At 41.4% G+C, this 15,747-nt stretch overlaps 1 protein-coding gene across 10 annotated transcripts in view; it reads left to right on the top strand.

Moving 5' to 3' along the window:
- The window catches only part of amph (amphiphysin), a 48,912-nt gene that overhangs the window by 6,147 nt on the left and 27,018 nt on the right, over nt 1-15,747 (top strand). For all 10 annotated transcript variants that reach the window (XM_085254136.1, XM_085254145.1, XM_085254142.1 and 7 more), the window contains exons 8-9: nt 12,169-12,244; nt 12,337-12,419. In XM_085254136.1, coding sequence (XP_085110262.1) covers nt 12,169-12,244; nt 12,337-12,419 — 159 coding nt within the window. The remainder of the gene's footprint in view (nt 1-12,168; nt 12,245-12,336; nt 12,420-15,747) is intronic.

Raw genomic sequence — 15,747 nt, 5'->3', positions numbered from 1 at the left:
TTTTAGCGAAAACAAATTGAGAAAATAAAATATTTAATTGTTTAGATAATTTTGACTATCTGAATAACTAGAGAGTGCTGTATGTTGAACTTTAGTGAGAAAGTTTTTTTTCAAGCGTTTATAAATTTTTAATGGCAGCACATAATCACACTGGTGGTCCTCAGGGGTCAAAAATGTCCCCACTTCATTTGACTGTTTTTTTAAAGTAAAAAGTATAAATTGTCAATCAATTCAGTGTTACACTTTAGTTTTACTTAAGACCAACACATTAACTAGAGATGGCACGATACCACTTTTTTATGTCCGATACCGATACCGATATCATAAATTTGGATATCTGCCGATACCGATATGAATCCGATATAGTGTTTTTTAATCAACAAAACTGTTTTTTAAATATCTTGCTGCATTTTGTATAAGTTCATACTCAAGTTTAAAACAACAACTACACTAAAGCTATTCTGTTATACCTGTATGCAAAAAAAAATATTTCATAGTTCAGCAATACTGATCAATCTAATAAACTTAAACCTACACCATCCTCCCTATTCTGGTATTTTAAAGAGTACTTAGCATAAATATTAAGCAACCTAACTAATAGGGTTCCAACTCCCAGCAACAACAAAAATAAAAAAATAAAAAATAGGGAACCACCCCTCACGCTCCACCTCATGATGCTTAATCGACGTAATCAACCTTAATTTGATGCAGTGTGAAAAAAAATGCACAGAAATCAATTATTTTTCAAGAAATATTAAATAGATTCAACATCTTTCTTCAACAAAATTGCAGACTGCACAGATGGTACCTTCCCAAAGGGAAAAAGTACTATAGCTTACTAGGGTATATATATTAGACTTAATAGTTACTATATACAGTAATTGACTTCTATTCATTTTACATCAAATTAAAACTTTGGGTGTCAGATAATTATTTATTAAAAGCTCGACATTTTAAATGAGAATAAGAAAGAAAAGTATGTCTTTGTGCCCCCTTTTCCCTGTTCATGCCCTATCGGCCCCCCTGGCTAAACTTTGCTAGATCCGCCCCTGCACAGTTACCAGCGTCAGCTACGTAGAAAAAGATCCTGGTGTAGAAAGTAATATTAAATACATTCTAACAATAGCTGATCAAGCTTAAACGTGCTGCTGTTGTTCAGCCGCTGGTTTACTCTTTCTGGTGCAAAGTGGGCCAAAAACAAACTAGAGAGACGGACTCGCGACAGAAAAGCCGATCAGCTGATCGTTAAGCAGTTTCATGATTGAAGTAGCAGCAGGAGAGGCAGTCGCTCCATATATCGCTTGTTAAGCTTAACGCAGGAATGCTTTACATTCAGAGATGGACTTACACACTTGCTTTACTTCTCTCGGGATAACTTTGTCGGAGATGAAATGCCGGGTTGCTAGCGAAGCTCCAAATGCTATCCAGACCACCGACAGGTCCCGCATGCCACAGCCGCTCTATCACGTGATGCATACTGCTCTGACGTGCTAACGTTCTGAGGTGAGTTACGGCGTGTTGCAAGTTTTGTGAGGTGCTTTCGTGATATTTAATGGATCGGATTACATTTTTTATTTTTCTCCGATATCCGATCCAGTAATTTAGGTCAGTATCGGACCGATACCGATACGTAATATCGGATCGGTCCATCTCTAACATTAACACATAATTTACCCAACATTTTACATTTTAGGGCCACCAGACCTTGTTTACAAAAAATAAACCCTGTTTTTTAGCGAAAACAAATTGAGAAAATAAAATATTTAATTGTTTAGATAATTTTGACTATCTGAATAACTAGAGAGTGCTGTATGTTGAACTTTAGTGAGAAAGTTTTTTTTCAAGCGTTTATAAAAATTTTTAATGGCAGCAAATAATCACACTGGTGGTCCTCAGGGGTCAAAAATGTCCCCACTTCATTTGACTGTTTTTTTAAAGTAAAAAGTATAAATTGACAATCAATTCAGTGTTACACCTTAGTTTTACTTAAGACCAACACATTAACACATAATTTACCCAACATTTTACATTTTAGGGCCACCAGACCTTGTTTACAAAAAATACACCCTGTTTTTTAGCGAAAATAAAACAAGAAAATTAAATATTTAATTAAATTAAATATTTAAAAAAAAATAAAAATTAAAAAAAGAATTCTCACTAAAGTTCAACATACAGAGTGCTGTATGTTGAACTTTAGTGAGAATTCTTTTTTTGAACCATTTATAAATTTTAAATGGCAGCACATAATCACACCTGTGGTCCTCAGGGCTCAAAAATGACCCCGTTTGCTTTGACTGTTTATAAAGCAACAAGTATAAAATATCATCCATCTCTGTGTTTCAAGGTTTTATTCAACTTTATTCCAACTCATTGCCTGACAGTTTTCTATATTTTGGCATGGTAGGAGGGCATGAGTCTGAGTGAAGGCAAACTTTCATGAGGACAAAGGCGTGTCCATATTTGACCCAAGTGCAGGAGGAAGCTCAGGTTTATTCCTCTGCACTGGTCCCATCATGGACAGCATTCTTTCTGCAGTTGCAGGCCAAGGGTCATATACAGTAAACAAGCTGTTACAGGTGATTGTTTTCTTTTGGAAACCTGCAATGTTAGGGACAACTCGCGTGTCCTGACTGCAGGACAGACGGTTTGCCATCGCACAAGAGCATGTTCCATGTACAGCTGGACCTGCATCACATGCTGCCCATGTTTTTGTCTCAAAGTTCCCTGGTTTACTTGGATGTTCTGTTGGAGGGGACAGAGTCCTTTGAAGGGGACTTGGTGCTCATACAGTCACATCAGTACCAGGATCTTACATCACAGCAGGAGGAACACCCACTTGTGTTTCAAGTCAAGTCAACACCAACACACACCATACACCTCAAATGGGAGCACGTTTGTGTCATGAACGACGATCATCTATTGTGTCTTTATCAAGAAATTATGTCCTTTTTGTGCTTCTATGATTAATCTTGTGTCACCTTTAAAACTTCTCTACCAGACTCAGGATGTCATAAACTGGCCGTAGCGACTCTACTGGATGCACGGCAGTAAGAATCAACACACCCACATATGCCTACAGCTGCATTCGGTCCATTTTTCTTCCTCTCTCGTTGTCCCTCCTTGTTCGTCATCGAGTTGGCTGTAGAGCAGGTCATCTGCTAATTGGATGGTTGTTGGTTCAATCTCTGTGTGCTCTAGTCTGGAGTTCTTACCAAGGTGTCATTGGGCAAGTTACTGAACCCCAACTTGGTCTCTGATGCATCCATTGGCACGTGAACGTTAAAAAGCAGAATACAAGCAGAATACACTGTGTATAATGCTTTCAGTACTCGAGTAGAAAAGCCACTGAAGGAGTATGGGACCTGGCACATGTGCTTGGACTGTGGTAGATCATCTTTCTCTGAGGCACATGAGAGAGTCAGGCATCGTCTGTCACTGGGAAGGTTAGAAGACCAGATCAGTGTTTCCTCACGTTACTGCAAATATTCCTCTGTCTCAGCTGATTCCTCTTTCCTGCTTGATTCTTTGTCTTCATCACGAAGAAGTCAAAAAACTCAAAAGAAATTGCAGGGCAGCAGAAAGGAGGTGGAGGAAAAATAAAAATACTATCAACCATCAAATATTTTGCGAGCAACTTAAAATGTACAATAATACATTAAGGAATTCAAGAAATTCATACTTCGCCAAAATAATCAGTAATAACAAAAATAATCCCAAGGTCCTCTTTTCCACCATAGATCATTTATTTAACCCTGATTTTAACAGCTCCCAAAGAACCCCCACAGACTCACTCTGTGAGCAGTTTGCAGACCACTTCAGGGGAAAAATCAGCGCCATCAGATCTGATATTTTATCTAATCGCGATATGATTGTAAACACATCTGAGGGCTCGATTGTACCTGAGGAGACACTGGACAGCTTTGTCCTGGTTAATGCTGAGAACCTTCAGAAGGTTTTCTCCACAGTGAGACCCACCACATGTCTTTTAGATCCAATCCCTTCTTCACTCTTTAAAACACTTTATGGATTTTTTGAGGCTGAGCTTTTATACATGATGAATTGCTCTCTTCAGTTGGGTGTCTTCCCTGCTGCCTTTAAAACGGCGGTGGTGAGGCCCCTTCTGAAGAAGAGCAATTTGGATTGTAATGATTTTAATAACTACAGACCTGTATCCAACTCACCATTTTTAAGTAAAATCTTAGAAAAACTTGTTTTTACTCAGATTACTGATTTTCTCAATGATAGACAGATCCTGGAGATATTCCAGTCTGGATTTAGGGTGAACCACAGCACAGAGACGGCTCTCCTAAAGGTTTTAAATGATCTTAGATGTAACTGGGACGCCCAAAAGCTCTCAGTCCTGGTGCTGCTGGATCTAAGCGCAGTCTTTGATACAGTAGACCACGCTATTCTTTTAAACAGACTGAAACACATGGTGGGCCTCTCTGGTGCTGTACACAACTGGTTCACTTCCTATCTCTCTGACAGATCTTTTATGGTGAGTATGGATACATGCTCCTCTAAGATCCATAAAATGACATGTGGTGTGCCTCAAGGGTCGGTTTTAGGCCCTGTACTTTTTAATTTGTATATGCTCCCTCTCGGCGGTGTCATCAGGAGGCATGGAGTGAACTTCCACAGTTACGCTGATGACACTCAGCTGTACATCTCCGTGTCTCCTGATGACACCAGACCAATGGATGCCCTTTTTAACTGTATCTTAGATATACGATCTTGGATGGCAGAAAACTTTTTACAGCTTAACCAGGACAAAACTGAAGTTTTAATCGTCGGTCCCAAGGCTCAGAGAGAGAAACTCTTGTCTAAATTAGAGGCATTTTCACTATGTCCTTCGCTACAAGTGAAAAACCTGGGTGTTATTTTTCACTCTGAGCTTGGTTTTATCCCACATATTAAACATGTGACCAAAATTGGATTTTATCATCTAAAAAATATAGCCAGAGTCCGCCCTATTCTCTCTTGGGCCAACACAGAGATGCTGATGCATGCTTTTATTACCAGTCGCATTGATTACTGTAATGCCCTGCTCTCTGGTCTTCCTAAGAAGAATATTTCAACTTTACAACTTTTGCAAAACTCGGCAGCTCGTGTGCTGACGAAGACCAGAGGGCGGGCCCACATTACACCGGTTTTAGAATCGCTGCATTGGCTCACCGTGTGTTTCAGGGTCGATTTTAAAGTTCTTTTATTGGTTTTTAAATGTCTTAATGGTCTTAGGCCTTCTTATCTCTCAGATCTGCTTTTACCATACGAACCCTCGCGGACCCTGAGGTCCTCTGGTGCTGGCCTTTTAATTGTCCCTAAAGTCAGGACACATACTCACGGAGAGGCAGCTTTTCAGTGGTATGGTCCTCATCTGTGGAACAGCCTGCCGGAGGAGCTCAGGGCCGCAGAGAACGTACATGTTTTTAAGAACAGGCTCAAGACCCACCTTTTTAATTTAGCTTTTACTTAGCGTTTATTTATTTTATGCTTATTTATTCTATCCTGTTATTCTATTATTAATTTAGACTTTACCTAATATTTATTGATTTTATTCTTATTCATTTTTTAATCTTCTTACTCTATTTATATTTATATTGTATCCTGTTCTTATTTACTTTATCGTTTTACCCTGTATATATCCTATTGTGTCATATCTCCAGTGTTTCCTCAGAGGGTGCTCTCTGCACCGGGGCTGTGATCGACTGGCTGCTGGGTCTCTGAGGGTCCTCTTAGCCTGGCTGGGGGGCTCCTTGGCCTCCCTCCTGCTGTGTGCCCAGCCTGGAGGCTGCGGTCTGTGACCGGCTCCCGGTGCAGACGGCTCCCTGTTATAGTGTTTCCTCACTTGGCTCATGCGAGCCCAGCCCAATTTTTACTCTTTAAGTGTGCGCGCGTGTGTGTGTGTGTGTGTGTGTGTGTGTGTGTGTGTGTGGGGGGGGGGGGGTATGTGTGTATTCACATCATTTATGTTAATGAGAGTGTGGGGAGTGAGTTGGAGGGTGGGGTGGGCTGCTTTTAACTATGTAAAGCACTTTGTGCTACATTTTTTTTGTATGAAAAGTGCTTTATAAATAAAGATTGATTGATTGATTGATTGATTGATTGATTGATAATTGAAATGGATGATGTGTAGTCCTCTGACACATCTTCTATTTCAGTTTCACATTCTGAAAATTCAAGAAACTTCAAGAAGCCCAGTCACTTTCTCTCCAAGCTCCTCAGACTACCATGTCCTGGATGCCTGAGAACCTACTTGAACATAGTTCAGATTCTTCATCACTTTTCTTCACTTCATAGCCTTCTTCCACTTCTGCAGGTGGCTGATGTGCTTTTTCAGAGAAAGGGTAGCATGTGCTCTAAATATTGACAAATATTTTCTATATCTTCTAACCCTGGATCTTCCTGAACATTGATTCTCCCTCCTCATTATACTAGAGGACAATATCTGCTTTGTCCTACTGGTCATTGCTTTGCACAACATGGTAAAAAAAAGTATGCTCATCAAAGTATGCAAATCTCCAGTGCAATGGAGGCTTTTGAGGATACTTTCTGTGTATGTATTATTGTAGAGTCTACCTTACAATACGAAACACTTTGATGCGGCTGTTGTTGTGATTTGGCGCTGTATAAATAAAATTTCATTGAATATAGAGCACCTGCCTCCTCATTGTGCTGCCTGTTGTGGTTGTTATGACCAGTGCTTGACCCCACACATCAGTGATCCAAGATCAAAGATGTTTGAAAGCAGTATGGTGTGAAAATACGGCTCTTTGCAACACTTTGTACTTTGGGGTCATTTTTGTCCTACGAGGACCACCAATGTTATAAAATTCAATAAAAACCACATAAATAAATCAAATTACTTAAAACTTATTCCAATCATTCATAGTATAGTAATGAATAACTTCTGTTATTTTCAGACCATTTGATGAATAAAAAACACATTTTTGATAGCAAAAGATTTCTTTAGAGGACAAAAATGACCCGTGGACATCACAAGGGGTAGTTAAACCTTTACTCAAAAAGCATCTCTAGACCCAGCAGTCTTAGCTAATTATAGGCCAATCTCCAACCTTCCTTTCATATCAAACATCCTTGAAAGAGTAGTTGTCAAACAGCTAACAGATCATCTGCAGAGGAATGGTTTATTTGAAGAGTTTCAGTCAGGTTTCAGAGCTCATCACAGCACAGAAACAGCTTTAGTGAAGATTACAAATGATCTTCTTATGGCCTCTGACAGTGGACTCGTCTCTGTGCTTGTCCTGCTAGACCTCAGTGCAGCGTTCGATACTGTCGACCATAATATCCTATTAGAGCGATTAGAACATGCTGTAGGTATTACAGGTAATGTCCACAAGGCTGCAGGTCCTGATGGCATCCTCGGGCGTGTTCTCAGAGCGTGTTCTGGGGAGCTTGCAGGAGTGCTGACAGACATATTCAACCTGTCCTTGGCCCACGCTGTGGTACCGGCCTGCTTCAAATCCACCTCCATTGTCCCGATACCCAAAAACTCCAACCCATCTAGCCTCAATGACTACCTCCCAGTAGCACTCACCCCCATCATCACTAAGTGCTTAGAGCAGCTGGCCCTAGCACACTACAAATCCTGTCTCCCCCCACCCTGGACCCCCACCAATTCGCATACCGCCAGAACAGGAGCACAGAGGATGCAGTCTCCATCGCACTGCACTCTGTCCTCTCACACCTGGACAACAACAACACCTACGCCAGAATGCTGTTTATAGGGCTTTGGAGTTGACGTCACGCCGCAATGCATTGTGGGAGCGCAGCTCCATTTTCGGGGTCTACGAATCAAAACAAACACACTGTGTTGGAACGACGACGACAAGAAACATGCTTAAAAGCAGCTCAAAAGAAAACGGACGGTATAGAGACCGATTGCGTCCAGAGGCGAAGCAGCGGTACTTGAAAAAAAATAGAGTGCATCGCAAATCTGGACCCATTTGAAATACGGCAGTGGAGTAAAGACCCAGACGACTTACCGCCACTGTCCTACCCCGATATCTTCACGTATCTTGTTTGTGGAGTAAGCGCTTACACAGCGAACCAGTTTCGTAATTACAAGTCACTGGAGGCGCACATCCAATTTACAAATGGCTGGGTGCAAGATTTGGCTATTTTCAAGCCGCCAAACTCTGAGTACGTCATCAAAGTAAGTCAGCTGGAGTGCATCGAGTGAAATAGCCATTTTCCACCCCCCACCATAATTAATGTTACACATTTATCATTTAACTGCTAAAATATCGTTATCATATTATATGCCCATAATTGTAAAGTACATGCAAATTAACACATTGATAATCGGGTAAATTATTAACGCCAATTTGTGTCCTTCCTGTCTCATTTCATTTATTGTCTTTACATCAACCAATCAAGTCACTCCATTCTATGTTTGATCGCAATTTCTATAAGTTCCGAGACGATGATATTATTCAGCTATAAAGTGTGATGTGAACATATTTAGAACTTACCGGAATGAAAATGTCTTGAGCACACCAGCTGATATCTGGAGACGTAACAGAACATGATATCAGCTCGTCTCACGGCTGCTATCCAGGCTAGATGCCTTCGTTTGGTAATATCCGATACATGAGCTCCTTCATGTTGCTTCCAGGTTGGGAAAGCATAAAAAGACAATCCAAACTTATTCCCGTGCCGGTCGTAAGATCGAACATTGCAGCCGACCACACAGCAAGTACGAACCATGGCTATGATTTCGCTCCTTACTTAGACCCCCAAAATGGCGGATCGGGCCAAAATCCTTTCCACGCCCACCCCCGTGACATCACGCTCCAAAGTCCTATAGACTTCAGTTCAGCATTCAATACAATCCACCCCTCACAACTCATCAGGAAACTGACAGACCTGGGCATCAGTTCCCTCATGTGCAAATGGTTACTGGACTTCCTGACCAACCGCCCCCAACATGTCCGGCTGGATAACCACTGCTCATCTACCATCACAATGAACACCGGTGTACCACAAGGCTGTGTGATGAGCCCTTTCCTCTACTCCCTCTTCACCCACGACTGTGCAGACCTGCTGATGGTTCCAACACCATCATTAAGTTTGCAGATGACACCGCGGTGATTGGCCTCATCAGTGACAACGATGAGGGCGCCTACAGGGAGGAGGTGGATCGTCTGGCTGAGTGGTGCAACACAAACAACCTGCTGCTTAACACCGAGAAGACCAAGGAGCTCATCGTGGACTACAGGAGGAATGCTGACCCACATCCACCCATCCACATTAAGGGGACGGCTGTGGAGCGTGTGAGCAGCTTCAAGTTCCTGGGAGTCCACATCTCCGAGGATCTCACCTGGACGACCAACTGCTCCAAGCTGGTTGGCTCACCAGCGCCTCTTCTTCTTGAGGACTCTGAGGAAGAACCACCTGTCCTCAGACATCCTGGTGAACTTCTATCGTTGCACCATCGAGAGCATCCTGACCAACTGTATAACAGTCTGGTACGGGAACTGCTCTGCCTCGGACCGGAAGGCGTTGCAGAAGGTCGTGAAAACTGCCCAGCGCATCGCCAGAGCACCACTTCCTGCCTTAAAGGACATCTACAGGAAGCGGTGTCTGAAAAGGGCTGGGAAAATCATCAAAGACCCCAGTCACCCATCACATGGACTCTTCACCCTCCTGCCCTCTGGGAGGCGCTACAGGAGCCTCCGGACTAAGACCACCAGGTACCAGAACAGCTTCTTCCCCACAGCTGTCAGACTCCTGAACTCTGCCTCCTGACATCTGACCCACGTTAAACTCATGGACTGGACATATACACACACCCACAACCACCTACACACACAATGGACAACTGTACCGTCAAACACACAATAATAACATGGACTGAACCACCACTCACAACCACTAGCACTTTACATACCTCTGTAGAAATTATCCACATATCTCACTTATTTTAACTGCACTACTGTATAGCTCTGTGTAAATAATCATTCTGTACAATATGATAATTTTAATTCTACAACTGTTTACAACTTGCATAGTTCCCATTTCTGTATAGCTGTATATCTCAGATTTCTGTATAGTTTTTCATATTTATATCCTGTTCATAGCCTGTACATAGCTTGTACTCACTACAGCCTGTACATATAGTTATAGAATATTCACAACATACTTCATACCGTGTACATTATAACATACCATAATAGACCCATTTCTGTAATATACTCACATATCTATATTATTGCTAATATATATTGTAATATATCTATATCACTAAAGCACTTCTGGATGGATGCACACTGCATTTCGTTGCCCTGTACCTGTGCATGTGCAATGACAACAAAGTTGAATTTTATTCTATTCTATTCTATTCTATTCTATTCTATTCTATTCTATTCTACTGTGCTGCAGTGGTTTGTATCATATCTATCTAATAGACTCCAGTTTGTGCATGTAAATGGAGAGTCCTCTTCACACACTGAGGTTAATTATGGAGTTCCACAGGGTTCAGTGCTAGGACCAGTTCTGTTTACATTATACATGCTTCCCTTAGGCAGCATCATTAGAAGACATAGCATACATTTACACTGCTATGCAGATGGCACCCAGCTCTATCTGTCCATGATGCCAGATAACACACACCAATGAGTTAAACTGCAGGAATGTCTTAAAGACATAAAGACCTGGATGGCCGCTAACTTTCTGCTTCTTAATTCAGATCAAACTGAGGTTATTGTACTCGGCCCTGAATATCTTAGAAATATGGTATCTAACCAGATTCTTACTCTGGATGGCATTACCTTGGCCTCCAGTAACGCTGTGAGGAACCTTGGAGTCATTTTTGACCAGGACATGTCCTTCACCGCACATATTGAACAAATATGTTTAATTGAATTGGTAATTGATCAGACTATGGATCAGTGACTCATTCCTGCAGTTCCTCTATTCAATTCAATTTTATTTACACAGCACCAAACCACAACAACAGTCGCCTCAAGGTGCTTTATATTGTAAGGTAGACCCTACAATAATGGATACAGAGAAAAACCCAACAATCATATGACCCCCTATGAGCAGCACTTTGGCAACAGTAGGAAGGAAAAACTCCCTTTTAACAGGAAGAAACCTCCGGAAGAACCGGCTCAGGGAGGGGCGGGGCCATCTGCTGCGACCGGTTCGCGACTCAGAATCGAGCGCAAAAAAAGACGTAAACACAGCGCCGACCCGACGCATCAGGATCAGTGAGCTGTCGGCTTTTCAGCCCCGATGCCGTGTGAGGGCCGTTGGGTGAGAAAGCCGAGGAAGAGAAAGCTGATTCGGATGTGTCGGGTCCGCGTTTACGTCTTTGTGTGGCATCTGTTTACGTGCTCTCATTTGCTGTTTGTTGAAATAGTTTTGTGAGCTTTAACCTGAGATTCTGTCATTTCTGGCAAAATCCATTTATATTTAAAAGTTGATTCAGGATGTGAATATGAATCGATATCGCTTTATTCAAGCTACTCACCTCTGTCTGTCTGCCCGCCCTGGACTTTCAAACATATACACGGATTACATGAATATCTGGACCACGACCAATCAGAGAGGTCCCGCCCCTGACTATCTTTGATTGGTTTAGACCATGATAGGGGCACAATGTGTGTCTGCTGTTGACCACACGGAGACTTTCAGAGTTGCGGAGTATTTTTTATTTAATTTTTTTGTTACTCGAACAGTTGGTCGCACCAGTATTGCTCTCGTTTTCTTGTTTTCTTTTTTCTTTCTCAACAGGTAATCCAGGTGATTGATAGATGTATTTTTTGTCTGCTTATTTAGTTGGTTTTTGTTTTTTGCCCTTTATCCCCGTCCCTCTTCTCCGCTGTTTTTTCCCCCTCTTCCTTTCTCCCTTTTCTTTTCCTCATTCAAGTCTGTCCCGTATTTAGCAAGTGAAAATAAAAAATAAAATAAACAATAAAAGGTGAATCAAATAGACCATTACGGCAAGGCTGGGATGGTCCATTTGGTAAAGTAAATCCGTTGGGCATCTTTCCTCGCCTTTAGACAATAATTCTGATGGCAAAAGAGCCAAACGGGACAGGCAAAAAAAAAAAAAAAGAGAAGAGAAGAGAACCTTCACAGCCCCAAATTGTAGTATTTATAAAAACAACAACAACCAAGTTTTACTTTTGTGTTCTGCAGCCGAGTTGGCTTCTACATCAGCACCTTCAAGAGTGTAACGAATCTTGAAGCAAAGTTTCATCGTGAGATCTCACTGGTGAGTTTTTCATTTCCTAAACCAACAGGGTTGCTTTTCTTTTTTTCTTCGAAATCATTTGAACTGAAAAATGTCTCTTTTAAACCATCCAGGTGTGCAGAGAACTGTACGAAGTGATGACCAAACTGGGAGAGCAGCACTCTGACAAGATATTCACCATCCAAGGGGCTCCGAGGTCAGTACAAGCTTTTTCCATAACTGAGGAAAACGAAGGTAGATCAGCGTTTGGTTTCAGTGTCTTAAACTGATTGTACAATGTGATGGCAGCAATGGGTTTAGAAAAAATCAATTTTATTATTCTGTTTTTAGTTATTCTTTCAACATAAACCAATCAAACTAGAGTTTGGGTGGCTGGGATTTAAAGATAATAGTCCAGTTTCCTTCCACAGTTCAAACACATGCATTTTAACTGGTCATCTAAGGAGCTTGGAAAGAAAAGCATCTGGACTACGATAACCTGGATGACTGAGAACCTTCACAGATTTATTAACTGGTCATTGTAAAGTACCCATAGAGTTTTAATCCACTCATCATGGACATGGATGTCATGGTAATTTGGGGCTTTTAATGATTTCTTTGAACTGTTCTTTTTCCAGAAAGTTCTTCAGAATTTATTTAGGATTAAGACAGTGTTTCCCAAACCTTTTTTGCTACGCCCCCCTTTGTTTTACAAGAAAAATGTTCGCACACGCACGCACAAACACATCCTCCAACCTCACACACCCTTATTTTGCTCCATCGTGGTTTATTTCACACTTCAAACATTTAGTAAACAATTAAACAAATACAAGTAACCTGCAATAAATTACAGGTATTAAGGAAATAAACTACTAACTCTTTTACGCTGTGTCCGCACCTACACGGGTATTTTTGAACACGCAGCTGTTTCGTCCACATAAACGGCGTTTCGAATCACAGAAAACTGAAATTTTTTTAAACTCCTTTTTTGCGTTTACGTGTGGACGAGGAATACAGAGTTCGTCACGCAACGTCAAAGGTATGTGCCTTTTTCCACGTCACGCTGTGGCCACGTTATTGTTTACATGAGATGAATTGCAGAATAGCAGATAGAGACAAAATACTGTTAATCTGACTGTCTGCAGGTTTTACACGCAGTTACTTTCCCTCCATTTACAAAGGCAGAGGCGTCACGGTGTCATTATTTTACGTGTAGTTGTTTTTTCCTGTGTAATAATGTTCAACATTGCTGTCAATACATTTTTCAAAAAAAGGCTCTCTGTGAAAAATGGGTTCAAAAACATAAACAGCTGTGGAATCCTGTTTGCCTGTGATTTGAACTGGGGGAACAAATCGTGTCAGGATCAGCCTGATGTTATTTGTATCCCGCTGTAACTTTACTGTATAAAGAGCAAACATCTCCAACATGTCAGGAGTAGTTAGTCATTACAACAAGTGTTTGTGAACTAAAAATCAAGAATGTGGGATCCTGTTTGTCCGTGATTTGGAGAGCTCAGCGCTGCTCCCGACGAACGGAAAATTAATCCTGCAGGACACTGGTGCAGGTGAAGCCAAAGGGAAGATTTGCTTCACCATATTTTCTAGTCTTTGGCTTAGAATGAAGTTGGTTTGGAAACATATTCAGCGATGCTTCATTTCCTGCTTTGCGTTTGTGGGCGCCCCGTGCTAGCAGTGTCCAAGCGTTCAGGTTTTTTTTTTCCCTTTTCATACCGCGACCCGCTGTAATGGCGCTGCGCCCCCCCCTAGGGGGCGGGCCCCACACTTTGGGAAGGATGGAATGGCTTCTGACACTTCTTACTTGCATAAGTCCTTTCTTTGTGGCTCAGACAGCAAAAATATATATATATTTTTTTTCCCCAGGAATTTTGCTCTGTCCTCAGGAGAAGACGTGTCTTCTGAATATAAACTAGCAATATAAAACTAGAAAGTTTCAGAAGAAATTTTAAGTGTGCCTATGCTGCTGCCAATGAGTGTTGTTTGCCATTGCCGGCTACAGGGAGCAAAACTCAGCAGAGCAGCCCTTCTCCACCATGAACTACGGTAAAAACAAACACTGCTCGCGCCTTACAGATGACAGCTTACAGTCTTGCGTAAAGATGAAGTGACTTCGTACAGCCCCGATTTGCAGACGCTGTGCGCAGAAGTTCAGGAGCAAAAGTCCCATTGTACCACGGCAGACATGATGATGTTTGCATGAACACGCTTTCTTAAAGCCTTTGAATGAAAACAAAAGGCTTTAAGTCAGCTTACATCACTGTCATACATATTCCTGTTGGTATATGTATGATTTCTATACATTTTACGTCAGATAAAAACGTTGTTCGTAAGATTCAGATAATTATTAAATAAAAGCCAGATATTTTAAATGAGAATAAGAAAGAAAAGTATTTCTTTGTGTCCCCCTTTCCCTGTTAATGCCCTGCCTGGCCCCCTGGCAAAACTTTGCTAGATTCGCCCCTGCACAGTTACCAGCTGTCAGCTGCTTAGAAAAGGATCCTGGTGTTATTTGTCTCTCAGAAACAGCTCATAACTTCCCTTCAACTCATTCATGTCACCTAAAAGGTAAACCTGTTTCTCCATCACCTGTTCAGCTCTGATGATTCAGTAAGGACATCTCCTGGTTTCATCTTCATGTTTCCCTCTCACCAGATATACAAACCAATATCATGACCAGCAGGTTTTATAGCTGTGGCTCCAGCAAACATCAGCTGATACTAGAAATTAATATAAAAAAAATTCTAACAACAGCCGATCAAACTTAAACGTGCTGCTGTTGTTTAGCGCGACACCCGCCGATTTCCCCATTCTGGCGCAAAGTGGGCCAGATGTAAAGGTGATGACTGAAATTAGTCAATTAGTCTGTATCTGCTCAGTTTGAATCCAACAATAAGATGCTGTGCCCCAAAAGCTAAAAATAGTCTCTATCTCTTACTCACACACACACACACACACACACACACACACACACACACGGTGTCATAGTCTATTAATTGGTAGCTTAAAAAAGAAGCTGAGGTCCATATTAGAAAAGCTGCTAAAATCATAAAACTTTACAGAATTGTAATAAATTAGCAATATAAATTGCTGGTCTGTGGTAGTGTATTAATTCGTAATGGAAAACAATAAGGTTGAACCAGGTGGAATCAAACCCACAATGTTTGGTCTGCAGACCCGTGTCATTACCAATTGCGCCACTGACAAGAGCAAGGGGTGCCTGGAAACCAGAGTGATGAGCAGTCAGAATTAGATCGCACTGAGAGGCGAAAAACGCCGTTTTTTTTGGTGTTACAAAACGTCGTGTAACTCAAAAAGTAGTTGGGATAGAAGAATAACTCTTGTACTGGGTCTTGGCATAGGCACACTTATGCACACTAACCCTAACCCTAATAAGAAGAATAAATCTGACAAATAGTAATAAGTATAAATCTGACGAATAGTAATAAGTGTGCCACTCGGCATAGGCACACTTAATAATGAAATTATCAATGTACTAAACATGGTGCATTCAGACTCAATGTCCCCAG

This window comes from Mchenga conophoros, linkage group LG18 (genome assembly GCF_057382185.1).
Source record: "Mchenga conophoros isolate Kocher_MC1m ecotype Shallow Benthic linkage group LG18, M_conophoros_male_GT1.1, whole genome shotgun sequence".
NCBI classification, from domain to species: domain Eukaryota; kingdom Metazoa; phylum Chordata; class Actinopteri; order Cichliformes; family Cichlidae; genus Mchenga; species Mchenga conophoros.
This window is presented reverse-complemented; position numbering and strand designations above follow the sequence as displayed.